This window comes from Scleropages formosus, chromosome 12 (assembly GCF_900964775.1).
Source record: "Scleropages formosus chromosome 12, fSclFor1.1, whole genome shotgun sequence".
In the NCBI taxonomy this organism is placed as follows: Eukaryota; Metazoa; Chordata; class Actinopteri; order Osteoglossiformes; family Osteoglossidae; genus Scleropages; species Scleropages formosus.
The window spans coordinates 22,981,795-23,006,698 of NC_041817.1; the positions used below are offsets into that span (position 1 = coordinate 22,981,795).

The 24,904-nt window shown below is 51.2% G+C and overlaps 1 protein-coding gene and 1 non-coding gene across 7 annotated transcripts in view; both read right to left on the bottom strand.

Annotated features, from left to right (window-relative positions):
* The window catches only part of LOC108929663 (diacylglycerol kinase eta-like), a 54,076-nt gene that overhangs the window by 27,905 nt on the left and 1,267 nt on the right, over nucleotides 1-24,904 (bottom strand). For 3 of the 6 annotated variants that reach the window (XM_029257006.1, XM_029257009.1, XM_029257005.1), the window contains exons 1-3: nucleotides 16,402-16,993; nucleotides 7,514-7,624; nucleotides 4,288-4,368 (exon numbers count right to left, since the gene is read on the bottom strand). In XM_029257006.1, coding sequence (XP_029112839.1) covers nucleotides 4,288-4,368; nucleotides 7,514-7,624; nucleotides 16,402-16,791 — 582 coding nt within the window. In that variant the 5' untranslated portion in view covers nucleotides 16,792-16,993. Of the gene's footprint in view, nucleotides 1-4,287; nucleotides 4,369-7,513; nucleotides 7,625-16,401; nucleotides 16,994-23,258; nucleotides 23,653-24,904 lie in introns of those variants that run through there. The other 3 variants (XM_029257008.1, XM_029257007.1, XM_029257010.1) reach the window with 3 other exon arrangements.
* On the bottom strand, nucleotides 24,447-24,518 carry trnaa-cgc (transfer RNA alanine (anticodon CGC)). The gene has a single exon. It is a non-coding gene; the product is annotated as a tRNA-Ala (tRNA).

Below are 24,904 nucleotides of genomic sequence, written 5' to 3' on the forward strand. Positions count from 1 at the left end.
CGAGCGGGCCGCCGCCGTGGCTGCCGATTGCATAATGGGTTCCCGCGTTTGAGGGCGGAGCTCAGGGAGCGCGCCAGGCTCCGGGAGACATCTAACGCACCTCCGGGTTGCGTGAATACGGCACAGCGGAGGCGTGCGCTGACGGCGGCACCTGGCGACACTAAGGTGCGCACGGCTTAAAAACGCAGTACGGATCGCGGTAATAATGCCCCCGCGTGCACAAGCACGCCTTATTTCTCCGGCACTGGCGACCACCGCAGCCACCGCGGCGAAAAGACGCTACGCCCCCTCAGACGGCAGCCGACCTCCCCCCCCGTCGGAGCGTCACGTGGCATTTCCAAAACCCGAACGCTCAACTTGGAGGGGACTCGTCCAGCGGTGCGGGCAGCGCCCCGTGGCTCTGTCCGGAGACTGCCGGAGACGAGCCGTCTGGGAACCTGCCTCGGCTGCCCTGCCCCCGCGCCCCCCGCAGCCGACGAGCGCCACGGCTTCCTGCTTCACGTCACTTTTTCACGTGCAAACGCTTGAGCAGAAAAGCAGGCGAAAGCAAACGGAGACGCTGCACAGGGTGACTCGGTGCTCTGCAAAAGGTGTCTCCGGCTCGTCCCGAGACCTCTGTTTAAAGCGAGCCGTCCTCCTCTAACAGTCCTCCTGTGTAGCCCTCATTCTGCCACACGTCACGCCGGAGAAGCGCCTGCGCATCCTGCGTGTCCGAAAGGGTTAAGGAAGTCACGTTTCGGAGCAGCGGAACCAGGCTGGGGGCCGGGGGACCCGTGGCTGGCGTTTCACGTGCCGCGCGCTTTCCGCCCCGGAGCCCTCCGTCCGAAACTCCTCACGAGCCGCGGACCCCCCGCCATTCAAGACAGAACCATTAAGAAGGGAAATATTCGCCCGCTGTATCTCTGCGCGAAGCCCCCCTGCCAGTGCGCCGAAGAAGACGCCCCCCCAAGCCCTTTAGAACATATCCACCTCGCCATACGGTGGACAGCATGAAATATTCATAAGGCCAAGCGGCAGACGTGGATGCAGCGGTGGTGTGTTCCACCGCGGTGCACTCACCGGCTATCGGCTAGCTGGCGAATCACGTAGAGTCTCCTGGGCGACGGTCGCAGCCCACCGCGGCCAAGACTGTCCCGCCGCAACACCCTGGCGCACACGCGCCTGCAGCTGCTAAGGAATTTATACGCAGCTGATGGCTGGGGGGGTGGGGGGAGCAGGAGACCCCCCGCCCCCACCCGTCTTAAAGAGACATTAAGTGCCGTTGTTGCGGCGACGCAGTCGCCAGGGCGAACCCGACCGTCTTCCAGCCCCGCTTCGAAGGCGAAGGGCTTCCCACATTACCCCGCCCCCGGTGCCCGAGCGACGTACGAGTCGTTAAAAGAGAGGCGCGCGTGGACTCCTCCTCACCTCTGCACCTTCCCATCTGTCATCCCCCCCCCCCTTCTCCCTTCTCCCTTCTCCCAAGGCCTCCGCTGGGAGCAATTCCTCCCAGCAGCGAGCCGGTGCTTGGAATGACATCACTCCCGAGGATTCCCTTTTATCCTCCCCCCACCGCCTTCCGCGCACCCGCGAGCCAACTCCCGCCCCGGTCGAAGGGCCTGCCCGGATCAACAGGTACCCCCCTCCGCGGGGGCGCTGGATCTGGACTTTGTAAAATAACACGTCTTCAACGTGTCATTTTCCCTAAAAAGCGGAGACCTTTTGTTTGGTACGGTTTTTTCCACTGCGTCAGGCCAGCGTTTGGAGAAGCCCGCATACATCAGCCATGACTAATCTGGTGCGAATGCTCTAGCGGAGGGGGGAGAAACCTTCTCTCCACTTCATTTGCAAAATATTCCTGATGGCCAGTTTTTTGTAGCTCCCTCCAGTCATTTATTATAATCACTTGTGTAGTAATACACCCTCTGAAATAACACTCGTGTGCTAAATTTGGCCCTTCTCTGATTTGAAAAATACACAGTTACCACCATAAGAATGGCATCAAGCATTTACTTATTTAGAAGACGCTTTTCTCCAAAGCAACTTCCAATGAACTCTATGTAGTTTTATCAGCCCACACTCCTTATTCACCAGGGTGACTTACACTGCTAGATACACTACTTACACTGGGTCACTCATCCATATATCAGTGGAACACACACACTCTCTCTGTCACTCACACAGTATGGGGGAACCTGAACAGCTTGTCTTTGGAGTGTGGGAGGAAACCAGAGCACCCAAAGACGTTCACTGCTAGATACACTGCTTACAATGGGTCACTTATCCATACATCAGTGGAACACACACTGTCACTCATACACTATGGGTGAACCTGAACAGCATGTCTTTGGAGTGTGGGAGGAAACCAGAGCACCTGGAGGAAACCCACACAAACACAGGGAGAACATGCAAACTCGACACCCAAATGTACTCTTTCATAAAGCAGAGTAATTTTCACTGTACTGATTCTGATCGAGGGTTTTACAAGGTTTGGAACGGAGATTCAAACCAGGGCCCTTCAGACTGCAAGGTGACAGCGCTAACCATTATGGTGCTGGCTGCCCCACATAAATACATGCAGACATAGGTGGGTGGCACAGCGGCGCGGCGAGTAGCGCCGCTGTCACACAGCACCTGGGTGGTGGTGCGAGAGGACGTGGGTTCGATCGCCGCGCGGTCTGTGTGGAGTTTGCATGTTCTCCCCGTGTCTGCGTGGGTTTCCTCCGAGTTCAGGCTGTCGCTTTGGAGAAGGGCATCTGCTAAGTAAATGTCTGTAGATACGCACACTTACGTATAAAATAACCCGTTCATCGATGAGCGGGGTCTCTTGTTTCCATAGCTTTTTAAAGCCTAACGGGATGTGGATGCCTCCGCTCCCTATCCACCATCGCCTTTCATCTCAAGTTATGAAGTTCCACATTTACTCAACACACACACACACACACACACTCTTAAGACTGACCGAACCACAGCTGCAGAAGCATTATTTACACTGGTGAATTGATTGCTGCTCCGCTAGTCACTAAACGCGATGCCAATCGGCCCGCAACCAAAGCTACTAAAACACGAGTATCAATAGTATCAACGGCACTGAGCCACGGTGGATTCATAACCCAGACGTCCGGCCACTGCTGTATATGTTTTAGCCTTGCTGTCAATGAGCGGGAAGCATCACGTTTGCGTCGCGTACGTTCCGCGTGCACGCAGACGATCCCGTCAGCGCCGCCGAGACTAATCGCGATCCGTAATGCCGCCGAGAGCGGAGCGAAGAGCTTCAACGCCGCAATCTAATGACAGGGCCGCCGGCGACGCGTCCTATTTATACGTCGGCACGGATGGAAATTTCAAGTGCGTATTCGGCGAGGAGGGTGGTCTGTAATTATCGTAAATGTTAAGACTTTCTAAAGTGGCTTTGGATGCTCCTCGGCAGAAAATGGCGCAACGCTCCGCTCCAGATGTCATTTCGGCAGGCGTATCTGGGTTATGTTGGTGGGACCGCGATACAGGGAAAGCGCCGACGAGCCGGGGCTTCCCCGTTCAGACGCGGCGAGCGCGGGGCTGTCGAGGACGTTCGCCGCACGAAAGACGCGTCAAGGTCGATGAGGAGCGACGCACCGGCTTTCTTTTCCTTTTGCGATTTGCTCACTTCTCAACATATTGTGACAACGGCGGATGAGTTGCAACACTTGAACTGAGCACATTTAAAGCTGTGTAAAAAATGCTAAATGTCTTAAGGGAAGCCGCGAGCTGCCCGAGCAGCTTCTTTCTGCACGTGGCCTAATAGGCCTCATCACAGTCAACGTATTACGGTTGGTCCCCGACTTACGATGGGGTTACGTTCCGATGAGCCCGTCGTAAGTTGAAAATACCGTAAGTCGAAAATGCATTTAATACACCCAACCTACCGAACATTATAGCCTAGCATACATGTGATGCCATTACGGGCTTGCTGACTTCATGCTGGGCCATTATGTTGAGTTTCTCCTCAAGAGTAATTGCCTTCCTCCTCTTCTTCTTCCCACCAGTAGCAGGAGACACAGATGAGCGTTTCTGTCACATTATGGATGTACAAAACGCAACGTAGATACAGGCGGGTATCTGTATAGCGACCGCGTGGCAGACTGGCAGATGCGGATCGCTGCCGCTGCCCAGCATCACGAGAGAGTATCGCACCACATATCACTTCCCGGGGGAGAAAAAAAAATCAAAATTCCAAGTACGGTCACAAGCTCACCACCGTAAAGTCGAAAAATCGGAAGTCGAACCATCGTAAGTCTAGGAGCATCCGTAATCAAAACAGCGACTTACCGTGAAGCTGTTGTTGACATTCTTCGTGCTCGATTCGGCAACGCTGGCATCCGAAAGGTCCACTTCATCAAAAATGAGAGACTGGAAAAAAGCGGGAGAACACGGTGATGTATGGTGTACGTCCAGCTGACCTTTGACCTCTACAGAAAATCAAAGCATACGCAAAGGGTCAAGGGTAGTGATCCGCTTGGCAGATCTTCTCAAGATGAAGACTCACATCTAGAACTTTCAATTGATGAAAAACAGGTACGAGACAAAATTTGTTCATCTTTGGATAGACAAACACACTTTCAGAACCGCTTGTCCCTTATGGGGTCACGGGGAACCGGAGCCTACCCGGCAACACAGGGCATAAGGCCGGAGGGGGAGGGGACACACCCAGGACGGGACGCCAGTCCGTCACAAGGGACCACAAGCGGGACTTGAACCCCAGACCCACCGGAAAACAGGACTGTGGTCCAACCCACTGCGCCACCGCACCCCCTCATGGATAGACAAACACATATATCTATATACTGCATATAACACATAAAACATACTGTTGCACTGCAGTGTATTGTTTTAGTGTTTTTTCTGTGTTAAATAAGACAAGCAGTACTAAGAGTAAAGGTTTGGGGGGCCTAGAGATATCTGTGGCTTTTCCGCTTTCGCGGGGGTCCTGCGCCCCCAACCCCTGCGAATCTGGAGGGCCGACTGTACTTTGCGATGAAGGCCATAAACTCAAATTATAATAATGTTAATGCCATTATGGTTCCATAAAAGAATTCAGTCCAGCACATAACTGAGACACCTAAACACTTGTTGTACTCATTCCTAAGTCCTCCGCCTTCCCAGAGCACCTAAATATTAATTTAGCTGGGGGCAAAGGGTAATACGATGGTTGCCAGACTATGCCTCAGCAGTAATTACTGCCGTAGGACCCTGGAGCAAGGTACTTACAAAAAAACTGCACCGGTGAAAAATAGAAAGCTGCATGAATTAGTCAAATGGTGTAGGGTTAGAACTACTACCTTTAGACCCAAAGGTCACGGATTTGATTCCTCCTTCCGGCTTGTAGTACCTTTGAGCGAGGTACTTACCCTGAATTGCTCCAGGAAAAGTACCCAGCTCTATAAATGGGTAACTAACTGTAAATACCTTAACATTGTAAGTCACTTTGGAGAAAACACACACACTGCCTGAAACCACTTGTCCCAAGCAGGGTTGCGGTGAACCGGAGCCTGACACAAGGCTGGAGGGGGAGGGGACACACCCAGGACGGGACGCCAGTCCATCGCAAGACACCCCAAGCAGGACTTGACCCCAGACCCACCAGGTAGCAGGACCTGGCCAAACCTGCTGTGCCACCGTGCCCCCCTGGAGTAAACTCCCGTACTACAAATTTCTTATTATTACTGTCAGAGACCAAAGAAACGGCCTACAGGCAGTGGACTTTCATCTTATCTAAGATGCATCACTCATCCTTAATCAGCAGAGCTTATGATGTGAAAAAATCACCCTCTGCAGCATGTAAAGGTTACAGACTGGAGTGTATGCGGTACCAAGGCTTTTCATAAACACTTCTTCATGTCTTTATTAAATTCTACAATTAATATTGTAGCGACCCGCATTGCTGAGTTTGGGCGGGAAAAAGGTGTCAACTGAAAATTGTTGTATTGTGGGAAATTTGGAATAAAGCGTTCAACCATTGGGGGGACTTATAGGGAATATAAGGGGGTGACTGTTTGCTGGTAGAAAAGGGAGAAAGTCTGGGGGTGCTAAGCAGGCTGGGAAGGGAGGCTTAAGGCACAGAAACTTGAGGAAAAGGGGTCCTTGGAGCGAGAGCATTATTTTTTTGTGTGCCAGTGTTCCAATAAATGTTCATCACAAATGCTGCCTGCGCATCCTTCTTCGCCCCCTCTGAACCCAGAGTGCTGCCTGCCATGATATGCTGTCTTATACTGTTATTTTTTAACAACTCTTCAACGCACCAAGTAGAAACAACTCGCTAAGTCTCTGATTTTTCTTCAGAGCAGCCTGAATTCTTCAAGACACGGGTACAGCTAGGTGTTGGAAACGTCCATTTTTCAAGTTTGGTCCATACCGACTCGACGGCATCATGCAGCTCCTGCTGGTGTTCTGTGAGTTACTACGGTACAAATCTGCGCTGAAGTGTCTTGTTTTTGTTTTTTTTTTTTTACAGGCCGAGTTGGAAGCGTTCCGTCTTCCAGGGCCGTGCGCCAGGGAGATCTGACGGAGATCGCCGGCCGTGCCAGCGCGCACGCTGTGGCCCGGGAGTGACGTCATACTCCCGCCTGTGCGGTCCTAGAGAAGTCACAGAACTCCGTCTCTCTGCCACACGTTCGGTCAGCGCGAGCGGCTTCGAAAACAACCTCTCGCCTTTCAAAGGACTGAGCTCGTTCTCTGAAATACCTACAGGCTCCTTTCCAGACCGAGTGAGTGACGCTGTGCCACAGCATCTCATAAACCGTGTCCCAAAAGAAGTCAATATAAAATCATAATATGTTCGGGAATATTTGAATATTACAGTGTGTTCTCCAGGGGGGCGTGGTGACGCAGTGGGTTTGACCGGGTCCTGCTCTCCGGTGGGTCTGGGGTTCAAGTCCTGCGTGGAGTGCCTTGCGATGGAGTGGTGTCCCATCCTGGGTGTGTCCCCTCCCCCTCCAACCTTACACCCTGTGTTGCCAGGTTAGGCTCCGGCTCCAGCGGTTTCAGATGATATGATGGTGTGTGTGTTTTCCATTGCAAAGGAAGGTCTTCAGTTGTTCTGAAGACCGGTTTTTCTTCCCACCTGAAAGAATGAACTCAGACTCACTGGAGAAGATCCTTTGGTCTAGCAAACTTCATTTGTGGTACGATCTCCTGAAAATGGGGGTGTGGCCAAATGAGGGGGTTACCTGATACGCATCACATAACACCTACAGGATTCATCCACTCCCTTCCCTCTTAGACAGTTCTCCCCCTGAGCTGCTCGCTGTGTAAAGAGGATCCCCCTAATGACCAGAGGTCCCACCCAGCACCCACTAACACACACGACTGCAGGAAGTACGTAGCGTCTGCTCCCACCAGCGAGGAGGATTCTGCACGGCCAACCTGCTGTGAGCATCACTGGTCTCCAGGTCACGGTTTCAACCGGACCGTATCCGCAAGATACTAGAGCTCTTGACCTCAGTCAATGGGTTAGGTGCCCTTAAAGCCCTCCTCCCTCCGCTTCGCTCTGGCCTACCTTGGCATCCTTGGCGTAGTACAACCTTCTGCCCCTCAGTTTGAAGTAGCGCTTCTTCCACCTCTGGAAAGAACTGGTCTGTTTCAGCAGAAATCCCTCCTTCACACTGGTCTGCAAAGCGACAGGGAAAAGCACTCAAGTTAAACAACTACGATAACATATTCATGTCACTTTACGCCAATATCCCACAGACATGTTGACGTTGACCCACCGCAGGACCGAACGAGCAGCAGGAGGCAATTTTCGATAGAGCTATTGAACCCCAAATTCCCAGAACACAACCAAGACTGTAGGGCTTCACAAGTCAAGTCTTCCTTACTGGGATTGGATTAAAGAAGGCTGTCCTAGGATGAGGACTTTGCTCTTAATGAAGGCCTGGGGCTGAGGGTGTGAGAGCACTGCCGGTAAATGTCACATCGATGTTCCTCAGCCTTAGAGAAGCAAACGTTGCCTGGAGAGAGGATGTTTCTCAGGGAGAGCAGAACCTCTTTCCGAAGCAGCCGCGCAGACCTGGTCCCCGCAAAGAACCAGAGCTTCTCAAGGGCCGGAGCTTCTCCGAGGTTCTTGGGACACTAAGCGGTAGGACGCAAGGACAAATCTGGTCACGGCTACTTCCAAGGCCGTGCTTCTCGTCCGGGCCATTTCTCTACAGAGGGACACAGCACAGACCTTGCAGATGCAGGACGGCTTGGAAACGACCGAAACGCCAGCCGACTAAATGATAAAACCGCATCCAATTAAATGCTACCATTCTAAGAGAGCGGTGGAAGTCAACACTAACATCTTGGCAGAAGAAGTGACGATGCGGAACCCAACATCTCCTACCTGGAAATGAGAGCACATACTGTACTGAGCAAACAAGCTTAGAGAGCAGCACATGACCAGAGAAGGACGACTCGCGCTCAACTGTTCCTGCTCTTGCCGAGCTGAACCGGCCCCCGTGTTTATCTACAGGAAGCTGTGCCAAGATCAACTGTGCTCCGACAACAATTTCACGCTCGGGAGAAAGCAGACAAGGTAAATGGCAGCAAGAAAGGAAGCCCATTACCAAAGCGGTCCCACGCTGCTTTGAGGTGGTATAAGCAGCTTTTACCCCCCCCCCGCCCCGAGGGCTGAGAAAAACCATGCCCCCCCCGATGACGGGGCACGGCTCACTGGAAGAGAACATACTCATGTTACTCCGTCTGGTTCTGCCAGCCTGGAAGAAGACATCGTCAAGCAGACGGTCGATGTCCATTTCTCAAATAGCACAGCGAGTGTTTTACCGTAAGACAGAAAAGCAGCGACAAGACCGCGGCGTCGCCCCTTTCCTGGACAAAGACGTTCAGCCCTTCTGGAGTCGCGCGTTTCTACCAAACGCGTGCGCGTGTGCTCGATTTTCTAAACGAGAACAAGAACCATCTTTTCTAACGCGGCCTCTTGTAAAGTCGGCAGGTGGCGCGGCGATTAGAGCCGTCGCCTTCCGTAGCGCTGCACTTGCTCCGCTAAAAACCGCCGATCGATTTCAATAGTCCCGAGTGGGGTCGCGGTGAGCTGGAGCCTATCCCCGGAGAGACCGGGCGCAAGGCTGAGGGGGGTGGGTATACCCCGGACAGGACGCCAGTCCATCGCAGGGCCGCAAGCGGGTACCCAGGCACGCAGCCGGGCGAAGGTACTGGAGCATTTGGAAAGCGAGCACCTTGTTTAGGAGCCCTACAGCCGAAACCGGGGATCAAACCGGCAACCCGCGGAACCGAAGGCAGCTGCTCCAACCACGAAGTCACCGGCCGCCTCGCTAAAAAGTCCCCCGTCGTACAAACAGGCAAATCGCCGTAAGTCACTTTGGAGAAGTATCGACTAAATAAATAAGCGTAAAAACAGCCGCCCTTCCCGAACCCGAGTCACAAAGGCCGGGGCACCGTGACGAAACGCGCCAACGTCCCCTGCAACGCGTGGCCCCGGAGGCCCACCGAGGGCCTTCCGCCGGCGCAGACGATCTGCGCCGTTTTCCAACGGTAAACACGGAACAGAGACCTGGAAGCCAGCGTGGACCTTCCCTTCCATCCCATTCATCTACAAATATAGCTTGAACATGGAAACGCTCCTTAAAAACAACAGGAATCCAGAGGCCTATAGCGCGGCTATTTTTAGCGGAGGAAATATGAGCGCTGGAGGCAGAATTGCAAACAGAAACCCGGGCTTCGCTCTCACATCCTGGCGCGCAGCTGTGTCAACTCGAGCCGAGAACGCGCGCGCCGGGACGGCCCACGCCCGCCGTCGCTCCCGGGCCCGACTTCTGACCCGCGTTCAAAAGCAGCCGCCCCTCGCCGGCTGCGATTTAAACACGTTTTCCGCCGAATCGCTAAAATCCGCACACGCGTATGTTGTGTGCGCTCGTGCTATGCGTGCTTGCACATTCCTTTTAGAACCCCGCGTTTTCACCGATGTTGGGACAGCTGGTAGCAAAGTGGTTGGCGCTGGACCCAAAGGTCGCTGGTTTGAATCCCACCTCTGAGTGTTATGCTCTTGAGCAAGGTACTTGCTGTGAGAAATGGCTCCAGTAAAAATTATCCAGCTGTATAAATAGGAGGGGGGGGGGGCACGGTGGCGCAGTGGGTTGGACCAGGTCCTGCTCTCGGGTGGAGTGGGGGTTCAAGTCCCGCTTGGGGTGCCTTGTGACAGACTGGCATCCCATCCTGAGTGCGTCCCCTCCCCCTCCAGCCTTATGCAATGTGTTGCCGGGTTAAGCTCCGGCTCCCCGCGACCCCGAATGGGACAAGCGGTTCAGAAATGTGTGTATAAATAGGTAAATAGTTATAAGTACCTTAACGTTGTCAGCTGCTTCGGAGAAAAGCATCAGCGAAATGAGTAAATGTGAATAAAACGAAGAAATTCAAGGTGAAAGCTGTTCTACGGTCTCTTGCAGCCTTACACGACTCTGACAGCTGACTTTAATCTCCTCCAGAATCAGCAGCCCGACTTCCTTTGTTTTAGTGATCCGATGACACGTACGGATATGGATCCGGGAGGCTGAAGTGGAGAAGTGGAGAAGTGGAGCGCGCACGGTTCCTGTCCCCGAGAAGGTTCTGGAAAACAGAGACACCCGGAGCGCAGTCTCCGAGCAGCCCCCGGGACCGAGACAGATGGCACGGTCAGTTACTTGAGCTCTGCACAATGTTTACATCCTTCCATTTGCGTGGCTCGAGTGAAATCCCTCTCTGGAGGTAAGTGAATTAAGACTGCAATAAGACCATTAAATTTCCCCCAAATTAGCAATTAATGTTACGAATATAAATAAGACGCCAGAATTTAATCTGGAGTCTCGTCCAGAAGTGAACCGACCGGCTGTCCCGTCACCGCGCGCCGCCCCGTGCGCGACTTAAAACGGTCGGACCAGTTCGGTCCGCGCACCCGCAGCTACGTCCGCAAGCCGGCCCGTCCGCAGCCAGTTACCACGGTAAGGACTTCCTTCGGCGAGCTGTCCTCGGCACGTGCCTCGAGCCGGTTGGGTCCGGATTGCTGGTTGGACGTCGCGGACCTGCGGCGGCTTCCCCCTCGGCGCAGGCAGCGCTGCTCTCCGGGGTCGTTTGGCGCGAACGATGTCCCCCCCGACCCCCCACAATCTCCGCACCCCCTGGCTGCCAGGTCCGACAGGAAGGCGCCTAGTAATAGGGCATATTCTTACCTCTGTTGTAAAACGGAGAGCAGCTCAGCACCAGATATCTGTAAACGCACCTATACACACACCGTCTCTATTACTCACACACACACACACACACACTCCAATACGCGCTCTAACTTGAAACCCACGCTCCATAGTTCGGTCACACTCCAATGCACACCTGTCACAAACCCACAACCAACCGCACACCATGTAATTCCCTCTGTCCCACGCACACGTCACAGCTTTCTCCCCGTCTCACACGCACAAGCACACACAGACACAGTTTCTTACACAATTTTTTTTCCCCACAATCTCACACACACACACACACACTCTGTCACCTCTCATAATCCGCTGAAGACGATGCCGCGTCTGAGAGATGCTCCCGGGAAACACAAGTGCTAAGCGAGAGCGTGAAGGGAAGTCGTCGCAGTGGATGCCGAAGCCCTGGGCTCAAAAGGCACGTGGGACGTGATCCGACTCCCTCCTGGTGACAGGAACCAGGGATTCCTGTCAACTAGGAAAGGTTGAACCCTCAAAAATAAGTCATTTGGCTTCCTGTCTGCATAAAAGCAGACCCCCAAGGACACGACGACACCTCTGCGCTCTCCTGGGCGCGATAACAAGACCGGCGTTCAAACTGTCACTCTGTCCCCCGTTCTTGTACTCGGCACTTTTGCACAAACTCTGCTAGGCTCCAATCACAGCAATAACACACGGGGTGGAAGAATGCGAGAATCGCCGTCTCTGTCCTCAGATCATCGGTCTTCATATGAGGTCAACCCAAGCATCCCGTTAGTCATCGTCCAACATTTTCAAGAGCCGTGCTCGCTGCAGTTTTACTACGCAGTGCCGGTGAAAAGTGGGTCCGCCTGGTCAGCCTAGGCAACACCCGTATGGCACAAACTGGCCAGAAAAGTGGAACTGTCCCGCAGCTGGAAACAGCTGCAGAAGAGCTGGGAAGACATGGCTGCTGGTTTGCTGCCCAACCTTGTGAACGAAACACCTGGTGAACAAAATCCGGTCAACTGCACTCGCGCTTCTCACGGGCTCCTTATTCCCATCGAAATGGGTCCCTCGTCCTATCAGAGCTCCTTATTCACTCAGCCGTCAAAAATTTAAGCTGAAGCAACTCTCTTGAGGGTACAACAGCAGGGTCTATGCAGAGACTCCAACCTCCAGGATATAGTGCGTGTCCCAAGACCTTAACCGCTCTGCTCATTGCTCTCCAGAGGCGTGTCCAGACTTGATGATTTAGTCATCTCGTCCATTACCGCTCCCTCCTGACCTTTGACCCCGGAGACATCATCTCACGGAAAACGGAGGCGCTTCCTTTCTACCGCCGCACAATCGGTCACCGCGGTAATCTCCCTTCGAATCGATGCGGATAGATGACCACAGACGACTTTCCCGTTAGCTCCCTGCTGAAAGCCAGCCAAGGCGACACAGGTACAAGCAGACTATCTGTCCCGCTTCTCACGGTCAGTAATAAAAGCAAAAAAGGATTGGGACTGCGGACCGTACCAAAGGACATCCGAACGAGGACGCGTCTTCTCGGAATCATCCATCGTCAACAACTGCTTGTCCCGAGCGGGGTCGCAGCAAGCCGGAGCCTCACCCGGCGGCGCAGGGCGCAAGGCGAAGGGGGAGGGGGAGGGGACACATTCGGGACGGGACCCCCGGGCCCCCCGCCACACAGGGGGCACCGGCTGAACCGCCACGTTCCCGCTCATCGGAATCATTAAGTTGCTTTTCCGAGAAACGGATAATGTCTCTGAGCGCACGCATATTTTACAACTTAACTAATCCTAAAGCGCGGGGGACGCCGCACGAAAAAAGCGGTCTTTATGTCCGCGCTCTGCCTTCGCTCACATTCCGTGCTAACGCGGCCTTCGGATGAACTAGCGACGGGCCGCGGACGACCCGCGGTACCGAGGTCGGCGCGGATTTATCCCGCCCGTGACGCGGGAGGGCGCCCGGCCCGGGAGTACGTCCGCAAGTTCAGGGCGATCCAGGATGCGATCCAGGATGCGATCCAGCATGCGATCCAGAGTCGGCGGGGCTTCGCAAAGCCTTGCCTTAGAAGGGGATGGAGTTCCTTTTATTGTGTGGGGCTAAAAAAGCTGCAGGCCTCTAGGGGCGAAGTGGGAGGGGTGTTCCAGACCGCTCGCCGCTGCTTTTACCGAGCCTTTAGCGGAAGAGACCCCCGGAAAGCCTTTTTCGAGAGCGCAGGAGAGCGGACGCAGCGTTCGCGGCGCAGCTCGCGGCGCCCCGCGGACTTCCTGCCGCAGGCCGCGCAGCTGGGACGCGGCTCGGAGCTAAAAAAGGGAGCATCGCCTAAAAAAAAACAAACAAAAAAAAAAAAAAAACCATTTTGGTCACGTTCAGCAAAGGGAGCGAGGCCACATTTAGCGTGTCCCGATTTCTTGTTCCAGTTTCTAACCGAGAGCCCGTGCCGTTCTACCGAGGGACGAAACAAAAACACCCAGGATCACCCTCGTCCCCCGGTTCATCGCCGAACTCTGAGAAAGAGGAAACGTCCGGAAACGGTTTACCGAAAGCCAGGACGTACATTCTGAGGGCCCCCAGATGTGAGAAGCGGCTGTGCCTTCAGGAATTGTTCAGGGATGTGTCATCGAGAATAAAAAAAAACGACTTTCTGTATATTGTAATGTGGAAAACACAGCCACCTTTCATTGCACAATGTGGCAAAAAAAAAAAAAAACTGAAGGGGACGACCACGGCTGCAAAAACCGTAAAAATCGTACGTCCGGCTGCGACAAGCGCAACTCGAAAGGTGCTGCGGTTCTGGGCTCTAACGCGACAAAAATAAACGAGTTTACATCTTTTTAAAAAAAGGGATAAACTCGAGAGTTATCGCTTTCGCCGAAAATTGCGAGGAAGGACTCGGAAGAAGTGGCTGAGGGATTATATCGTGTCACCGGTCGGTACGCAATTTTCTCATCTCCGAGGACACGGAGCCATTGTTTCAGCGGGCTGCCGGGAACAAGGTGGCGATTACGGCTGTCAGCCGGGCCGGGGCGAACGCGAGGGGCAGCGGGGGGTTAACCGACAGCCTGCTGGATGCCAAGAGGGCAGCGGGGGAGGGGAAGGGTCGTTAAAATAATCCTCCGTTACCCCTTTCGCGCGGGCCCTCCCTGCGAGCGGACGCCTCCCGGCGGTTGGCGAACAGCTGAGGTGCCGGAGGAGTCATTTCGGAGAGAACGTCCGAGTGCGGGTTTAGAGCTCGCGGCTTCCGATCCCGCCTCCTACCCTAGCGCCCTCGAGCGTACTTGCCCTAAAATTGCTCCGCCCAAGAAGGAGACGCAGAGAGCCGAACGCTCTAAGTTACCTTGGAGAAAATCACGACGAACGTAAATGACGCGGGACTCCGTAACCGTGACCGAGGGCACAGTTTAGATGAGCTCTGACTGGGAGGAAGCGGTGCGGAACACCGCGCGCAAGTTGTACGTGAAGGTTTAACGGGCGACGTCTCCTCCGCCCTTCGTGGAGATCCTCGCACCACCAGAAGAGAGAGGAGGTACGATCGAGGGAAGATTAGATAAGATGGACGGATAACGTTCGCGCATGCGAGGAATCCGACGCGGAGAAGCAAGCGACCACCAGGAACAACCGCTCGTCCCGAGCGGGGTCGCGGCCGACCGGAGCCTATCCCGGAAACACGGGTCGCAAAGCTGGAGGGGGAGGGGAAACACCCAGGACGGGACGGCGCCTCACGTCGAGGCACCCCAAGCGGGACTCGAACCCCAGACCCGCCACGCGGTGGGCCCGGGCCAAACCCGCTGCGCAAACATATTTAAAAGAGCAAAATTAAAGGACCAAAATTTGAAGAAAATACAATAATCACGACACAAATGGCGCAATTACAGGGATGTGTACATGCATATGTCAGTAGCGTAATATGAGCAATTGGAAATAGTAGAGGGGCTCGGTATAAATAGCTCTAATTGGTGACAGATATTTAATATAATAAATTACTCTGGGATATACAGTCGGCCGTCCACATTCGCAGGACCGCCGCGAAAGTGGAAAAACCGCAAATATGTCTATGGCCCCCAAAGCTTAACTCTTAATACTCTTCACCATGTTTAACAGAAAAAAGTAAAACAAAACACTCTACTGTAACAGTATTTTTTATATGCAGGGTGTCCCCCAAACAGAGTGCGTAGTCCGCAGATCTTTAGCGCACTAAACCTTTTTACAAAATGTAACTTTTCTAATAAATTTGTGATTTTTGTATTTATGTTAGTAAATGATGAAATAGATTAATAATACATATATTTTATGCATTTATGACTTGCTAAACTTTTTTTTTTTTAGTTTTCTTTACATTTTCTAGGCTGCGGGCGTCGTCTGCGATTTTCCGCAGTAGCTGGCAAAACTCCGGAAAAATTCCCATGTAATTATTGATGGTAAACTCGCGAAAAATCAAATCTGCAGAAGTTAAACCTGCGAAAGTCGTGGCTCCACTGCATAGCAGAATGTGTGACCGGTGCAAAGCCTTAACTGTTTATGCTGACAGTGGAATCTTGTGTGCTGTACATTATATTTACATTTTATTTATTTAGCAGATGCTTTTCTCCAAAGTGACTTCCAATGAACTTTATGTAGTGTTATCAGCCCACACACCTTATTCACCATGGTGACTTACACTGCTAGATACACTACTTATACTGGGTCGCTCATCCATACATCAGAGGAACACACCCTCTGTGGCACTCACGTGAACCTGTGTCTTTGGACGGTGGGAGGAAACCAGAGCACCCGGAGGAAACCCACGCAGACACAGGGAGAACATGCAAACTCCACACAGATTGAGTGGGGATCAAACCCAACACCATCCAGGCGCTGTGAGGCAGCAGCGCTACTTGCTGCGCCACCGTGCCACCCATTATAATGTGCTCTTCAGTTCTACCACCTATCATCTCTCCTGGATCACACCTTCACGGTCGCCCTCTGTGTCACTGTGCGGAGCTGCATTATTACTGTGATTATTTTCGTTTTGCTGACCCTCTTATCCAAAGCAACTTACAGTATTAAGTTTGACCACAAAGCTACTTTACTATTATTTACTCATTTACACAGCAGGATAATTCTTAGTGGAGCAAATCAGGGCCGATGGTCCTGATCAAGACTGTTTCTGCGGGGATGGAATTCAAACCCGAGACCTTCGAGCGGAAAGCAGTGGCTCAAACCGCTAGACCAGACGCTGCCGATGAATTACCAGTGAACTCCTCCCGGGGAGCCGGTCGCTCCTCAACCCCCCGACCGCTGGATCACAGTCTTCCCAGATGAAGGAGAGCGGCGAGGACCGGACCGGGTTCTGGATGCTCCAGAAGAGCACGTCTGCGCCGCATGGCCCGATGGCCTGCGTGGGTGTGAAAGGCAAGGCGAAGGAAGTGCGCAAGCAGAGGGAGGGGAGCACAGCGAGGGTTCGACAGCAGGAAAGGGGAGAGAGAAAGGGCGAAGGTGGGAAAGCGAGCAAGAGACTCAAGAAAGCGTGGATTCGGAAGGAACTGCAGGTCAAGGAGTGGGCGGGCAGAGCGGGAGGCGGGAGGGGAAAACGAGAGCGCCGAGGGAGCGGAAGCAGCAGGGCCACGGCCTGGAGCGTCATCTCCACTCTTGAACATCCTTAATTTAATAAGCAGTGGATTAGAAGGGTCCCACCCGTGCATTAGCGGGGGAGTTCGGCGCAATACCGAGTTAAAGACCACAGAGGCAGTTCTGTTTAATTGAATTTGAGCCATTGTCTGACATCCCTTTGATTGTCTGCATCGATGTTATCATCGCCGCGTCCTCCCAACCCCCCAAACCACCTCATCTAAACTGCCAGGAGCCAGGACTCCGCGGTAACACAAAAGCCCGGACAGGCATCACCAAGGAGTCGATCCTGCCTGCGGCTCCTCTTCCTTTTACATGCTCTGAATTCGCACTTGGTCCTTCAGTTTGAAGAAGCGCTTCATACTGTATTTCACCATTTCTTCACATTTATCATGTATTTACATTCATTAATTTAGCTGACACTTTTTTTTTTTTTTTTTTTTTCCCCCAAAGGAACTTACAATTATTCACCCATTTATAGAGCTGGGAAATTTTACTGCAGCAATTTAGGGTAAGTACCTTGCTCAAGGGTACTACAGCCAGAGGTGGGATTCGAAGCTGCAACCCCGGGGTCAAGGCGGCACCTCAAATAATGCAAATATGAATTTGCAAACCTAGGACATACAACACTGTTATATTACCACTGTAGTCTCTTGCTTTGTCATAAACAACTGAGACTAGTTACCGATGCTGTCTGAACCACTCACTGCAGTGTTTTTTTTTAACCATGTAAATATCAGAAAAAATACACTGTTTCTAAGAAAAAAAAAAAAACCTTTGGCATTTCACAAATGCTGAATATAGGGAAGCAACGAGCAGTCAGGCAGGTAGCCATCACAATCACCTCACTATCACCCGGACACCTGTTTTTATTTTATGCAGTATTTTTAATTACGAAAGAGTGAATCCGTGGGCAAATCCCGGGTTCTAAACCCACACGGCGTGAGATGACTGCAGAGGCACAACTGACTTTTCGGTTTTCTGTCTTGCTTAAACTCACAGCTGTGTTTCGGTAACAGCGACCCCCCCCCCCACACGCACACACCCCCCGACCCCACAGCCTCTGCCTCTGAACGCTTTCTATCGACGTTCTCCGAGCAAGAGCAGGGGGCAAAGAGGCAACCGGCAATAACGTGGAAGGGCTCCTGTCCGGTCGTACGTCTCCGGGCCGACGGACACGGAGTCCAGACAGCGGCGGCGCGGTGTCACGATTAACGTTTGACGAGCCCTGTAATGGAACAATCAGATTCCTCACTTGCGCAGCTTAATCTTATCACGTCGATAAAGCCGAAGGACAACGGCGTAACCCCATACGGAGATGCATTACAATTACGAAAGCCGATATATTTAATAGAACATAAATTAGCCTTATATTTGTTAAATGGAGCTCAAGGTAATTGCATCATTAGCAAACATTAATTCTCTGCATTACAGCGAAGTCCCAAGTCTAGCGTTTCAGATAAGCTGGCGTTGGACGTGATGTCACCGCCTTAATGGGAAGCAGCGCGGTTGCGACCGCGGTAATGCCTTCCTGGACATCTGGAGCAAACGGGTGCACTGAGACAGCAGGAGGAGACGCTGACTTTGCACGATGCAACATTTCCAGGATTTACACAAGGCGTGCGGTCGATACCGGAGCTCAGCTCATAAACGGGAGCCCGTCTGAACACGACAGCCCATTACCGGCGTTGTTTGGGAGGATTGGAGGAGGATCCTGTCAATTACCTTAGAGCGATGACACACTGCCAGAGGATGCAATCCCAAACAAGCACATTCCTTTCCAGATCAGAAGTAACAAGTTTAAGAAGAAGCAGAACTCCACAAAGCCAAAGTATAGAACGGGGCTTTTCTTAAGTGTTTCACTTAAGGCAACGCGCTTCCCAGGTTCTGCGGCGAATAGCATTTATCCATGCGACGTCCTTGCGACGTGCGGGTAAAGGTCGGCGGCCCGTTTCCTAGCAACGGCACCCTAGAACCTCAACTCCTCAAGCGAGGGTCGCGCGTCAGCTCCAGAAGCCAGTGACCTTACGGGGACGCCTCCTGCGACGATGTCAACGACAGCAACTCCTGTGCATCGCTGAGGAAATTCGACGCGATGTGGGAGTGTTTCACCAGGACATATGTTTTCATCCTCACATTTTCATATTTTCATTCATTTTGTAAGTGCCTTTGAGCTGTAAGTCACTTTGGGAAAAAAACTAAATAAATAATAAATGTAAATGCAAGTAAACCCTGCATTCGACGGAGCCGGGATCTTGTCGTGCGAAGCCGGCAGAAACGGTACGTTATCAAGATACCGAAGTCATAAAAGCGTCCGTGTGATTTGAGAGCCGCGTTCCTCCGCTTCTGCACCGCACTAGCTGCGTGTCTTACCCAAGCGGGTGGAGATCCACTCAGAGGAGCTGCTTGTGGATCAAATGCATTCGCTGCATCACTGGAAGTGGGGCTGTTTCATGCAAATTATAAAGACACATCGCCTTCTGGATTTTTCCACCACAAACAGATTTCCTCCACCATCATGTTGCTTAACATCAGGTTAAGCAGATGTTCAGCAAGGGTTTAAAAAGAGTTTACTCAGATCAAGTTCGAGAACCAGCCACGGATCCTGCCATCGCAGTGCTGGAGGCACCCAGAATCATGTCCACGCCGGTCGGTCAGCCTTTTTGGTCACTGGATCAAGAGCGGGGATCACGGACCTCACGCAATGCCTCGCTGCTCGCACACCTACGTCAGGGGTGTCTAACCGGGGCTGTGCGAAGGCCCCGTTCCACAGATCAGCAGATGGAGCCACGCCCAGGACGCCCGGCACTCTCTGGGACCCACCGACTGTTCCATGGAGAGAAACACATCCACAGCAAACATTAAAATATGACAAGGCAAATAACGTGGGCGGACAAAAACAGAGAATGTTTACTTCTGCCATCTCCTTGTTTGTCTTCATCACAAGGCAAACATGATGTACGCTTCACAGATTGAAAGCAAACCGTTGTACTGTACATTATAACCGTGGTCCACGGCGACGGCGGCACACGGAACAATACGTGGAGGTTTTCCGTTTTCCGTACGTATCGCTGATTGGGGTTGGCCGGAGGGACGCCCATTCTGCCTCAATCCCTCGCCGCCGGCCGAGCCGGCGGGGGTCATTCTCGGCGGTCTGCGGTGTTATTAAAAAAGCAGCTTGAGCCAGTTTTTTTTTTCCTTGAAGCCATTAGCTAGATGAAGATATGGCTGGTGGTTGCCATGGAGTTGGCAACTCGTGGGGGGAGAAAAAAAAATTCATTGAGCTCTCGCAGTCAGAGATACACAGGCTCTGGGCTGCTAAGCGGAGGCGGCGGGCGGAGACCGTGCCAGAGGCCCCAGGCGCGAGGCAGGGTGAGGATGCATGGAGCAAACACTGAACTGGAATGACTCTCTGGTAACCTTTCCACACATTAGAGATGCTCCTTGTGCACATACACACAAGCACGCGCGCCATACACCACACAAACACACCGTATTACCTACCTGCCGCAGCCCTGGAGGGGAAGAGATCGACAGGTTGGACGCTCATGCCTAGCAGCTTTGTCCCTGCCAATACTCCCCTTTTGTTCCCAGCCCCTGCTTTTACACCTGGAAAGCAGATGGGCGGGGGGATGGGCAAAAAAGGCCACACTGTGCCAAAGTGACAAATGCCAACAAGAGAACGCCTGTCCTGAGGGACAAGTAGGTGGAGCGGCGGATAAGGACCTTGAATTTTAACCAAGTGGTTGCTGGTCAGCTCTTGCCATTTGGTTTGACATAAATTGCTTTACGGGGAAAAAGTCACATGGGTACAGCGAAATCAGCGGAATATATTGTATTACCATATTCGGTACAGCACAGCAACTCCAAGAAAAGCTCAACATGGACTTTAGATGGATTTAAAGAAATTTTTAGAAAAAATCTCTTTGATGCATCTGTTTATACCTGTATAATTAAAAAGCTGACAGAAAATAGTTATGGATTATTTTTTTTTTTTGTGAAAAGCCAATTTATAACAGACATAACAAATTTTGAGAAAAAGTCTTTTCTGTGTGTTAAATTCGAGAAAGATGTACACGATGTAATTGATTTAGCTGGGGGGGCGCGGGGGAGTTTGGCTGGGTCCTGCTCTCTGGCGGGTCTGGGGTTCGAGTCCCGCTTGGGGTGCCTTGCGACGGACTGGCGTCCCATCCTGGGTGTGTCCCCTCCCCCTCCAGGGCTGCGCCCTGTGTTTCCGGGTTAGGCTCCGGCTTGCTGCGACCCCACTTCGGTTTCAGACTGTGTGTGTGTGTGAGAATTAGTTGGCACTTTTCTCTAAAGTGACTTACGATGTTAAGCTACTTACAAAGATTTACCCTTTTATACAGCTGGGTATTTTTTTATGGCGCACTCTCAGGGTAAGGACCTTGCTCAAGGACACTACAGCAGTAGGTGGGATTCAAACCAGGAACCTCCAAAACCAGCTGCTCCGAAATAAACAACTGAAATAACAACAAGAATTCAACACCCCACAACTTACACTATATGGAGGAGCAAACTGCTGCGATGCCTTAATTTATTCATTTAGCATATAATTTTCTCCAAAAGTGACTCACAATCTTAAGCTTGTTTAAAATAACTACCATCTATTCAGTAAGGTAACACACACACACACACACACACACACACACACACACACACACACACACACACACACACACACACACACACACAGAGCTAAAGAACAAAGCCAAGGCCGTGAACCAGCTTCAAGCGGAAACGGTTAAACCGAGAACTGTGACACAAGTCCAACGCCTGACGCACGTTGCTGCTGCTGGCTGTGCTTCATGGACATGTGAGCATTTGAGTAAAACACTGCTGTAAAATACCTGTAAAATGTGCCTGAGGTTTCCTGGAAAACACGCAAAGTCTGACATGCAAAACGACACAATTTAGCTGATGTGACGAAAATAAAACGAGTATCATGACAGCCGGCAACTGCTTGTGGGTAGCAGTATCGCTGGTTACCTCGAGACAATTAACCAAGTACCGGGTACTGCCCTCTTGAACCGATCATTAGCATTACAAAGATGCTCCACCCTATTTCATTTCCACACTGGGGGGGAAGTAAATCTAAATATAGCCCTCTTTAATAATGCAGCTGGTGTAAAGCTTTGGTCAATAATTGAGTGACTTTCTATGGTTAGAAAAGAAGAACTTCTTTATTCCTGCGTGGAGAAGTGGAACAAGGCCACGAGCATGTGATCAGAATGGCTTGCGAACACTAACACACACCCTTTGCTCTCGTTCTTTGGAAAACCTTTTATGAAGGAAAGTGACACTTCGGTACTTTCTTTTCAATGTTAATGATCTATTGCAAAATGCAGTATGTGGGAAATAAGTAAATGGCCTGTTGAAGAAATCATGACTTGACACTGAGAAATTAAACACATCAGTTGCCAAAGCAGTGTGGAAATATAATGCTTTTAATACAGATGCTTATTTTTTTTTGTCTATGTAATATAGTGAAAAACACTTTCAAAATATATAAAACTGACATACTTTTTATGTGGTGTTTCCAAATATTTGGAGGTCATTTGCCTCCAGAATTAGGGCTTGCGAGTCACTTTCTTTTAAAAATATACAGTACTATATATAAATACAAACAAGGGGTTTATTTTTACTGCACAATAAAATCAGTCCAGGCTTTCGCGTTAACTGCTCTTTTTGCATCATAAAATACAGAGGGGCTGAGTTTTTGAGAGACCAGGTTTTAGCGGAGACGCACACACGATATTTCCATCATGTCAGACAAACTGTCAAAGATTACTTCTTCAATATTGTATTCTTAAATTTAAATTTTAAATCTTTAAAAGCCATCAAGGAAATAACACACACAAACCACGTAAGGCACATTTCATATTTCAAGCGCCTGACATATTTCAACATTTCTACAATTCTTCTAAGTAAAACCATGAGCACAACTCATTTCTTGCGTTTGCAATTTCCCTTTATACGCATTTCTTTTATCTTGAACATCTTAGGAGCCGCTTATCTTGACGTTTGTTTCTCTTAAAATATTAGTACGTTAACATTAAAAATGTAGTACATCCCCTTCTTTGAACTAACAGAACTGGAATGAAGAATTTTAGATGCTTCAACATGAGCCATCTGTTTTCTATGCATATTTTATGCAGTTTTCGCACACATTTTTTATTCGACTAGGTTAAATATATACATATAAAATATAACTCCATGAGAAAATACCGGATGTTTGATTTTGGGACATGAAAAGTAGATACATTGTCACATATCAACATATCACCAGTGTAACAATGTATCAATGCATCAGCGCTTTGCATAAGCAATGTATCAATCATGTATCAACAGTTGGTCGGTAAGCACGCGCTGCACGAGGGTGGGGACGAACGAACGAACGAACGAACGAACGAACGCACGCACGCACGCGCTGCGCATCCCCCTCCCTCCAGGTGGTCTTACCTTGCTCCTGATCTGCCCGGACGTGGACACTTTCCTGATCAGTTTCTGCGCTCCTTCTTGTTCCCCTTCGCTGTCTGAAGACTCGTCCACAGCCGCCGGTCCCCCGACACTAGCCCCCGTGGTTTGTTGCTGCTGCTGCTGCTGCTGCCCTTGCTGCTGATGATGATGATGATGGGGCTGGATCCCAGCGCTCTCACTGTCCGGATCCTGGGGGGGAGAAGAGCCGCAGCGCTCCGGGTCAGTCGAGCCGCCGACAGGGGCTCCCTTCCTCCCCGGGACGCGGGAGCCGGACTCCGGCAGCAGAGCGCCTCTCTTCGCCGCCATCTTCACCCCCTCCCCTTCCCTTCCCTTCCCTTCCCTTCCCCTCCGCGCCGTCTCCTCGTGCCCCTTCTAACCTACCCGGCTGAGCGCGCGCACAGCTGTCATGTCCGCGCACCGGGCATCTAACGGAAAGGGGAAGGAAAGGCAAAGGGGCGCTTCCCGGCGCAGCTGCGTCTCCACGGAGCGCAACGCCTCCGACGCGGGGGGCTGTGAGGACCCTGCCTCCGCCGTGTCACCCCACCGGATCGGGGATCTCCGCAGCAAACCCTAGCGGCTGCTTGTAGAGAGGGGCTTCGAACCAAATCGCACCGCATACGCACAGCACGGGCTGCTGCTCACCGAGACCCAGAAACAGCTGCGCACGGAAATATGAAGGTTCTATAAATACGAATATAAAGAACACGTCGCCTCGGACAGTCCCACAGAAAAACAGAGTGTTCAATTCCAGGAAGCGAAGAGGAAACTGTATCTTGGCTTCAAACCTAAGGTCGGAGCGCAAAAGTGCTGGATGCAGCATCCCCAAGTGCATTATCGTAACATGTTCTGGAACAGTCTACCAGGCTTAAGGTCACGCCATGCCCTACTGATGAGCTATACTGTGGGTGAGGTACCAGGTCACCTAAGAAGTATGGTGTCCACTTTTTCCAGGCCATCTGCTTCGCTCGGTGTCCTACAGTATGTGTCCTTTCCATTCCTAATAACATTTAACATGCGGACTTCATGTAACTCATAAAACATATTCACCTTCATCCATCACACCTCCAGCCTCAAGATTAACAGTTTCTTTAATCACAGAAAGACAGTTTAGATCGACAGACAGATACTTTATTGATCCTCTGACGAGGATTCAGTAAAACCTTGAGTTCTTGGAGACGCCGGGGATTGAACCCGGGACCTCACACATGCGAAGCGTGCGCTCTACCACTGAGCTACATCCCCTTTTCCTTGCATAAAAACGAGTCCAACGCACCTTAGAATAATCTTACATTTCACACTGTTTTACGGTTTATCTTATTTTAAACTGTTTGTGACATAGGCCAAAATACATTACTTGGGTAAATTAACCTATCTGTCCTTTTTCATCAATTTCTTGAGAGCTGTGCACATAATCTGCTTTACGGTTGTAATAAATATAGGCAATTATTCATGCTGTCACTAGATAATTCGAGAATAATTACTGCGTACTAAAAAACGTAGAATGATGAGCAGGTTTATTAATTATTAATTTATTACATGTAGAATTTGCTTCTTCACATTAATGTTAAAATCCCAAAACATGTTCTTCCGTTGTAAATATAAAATGTAAAAATCATTTAACTGGTAGA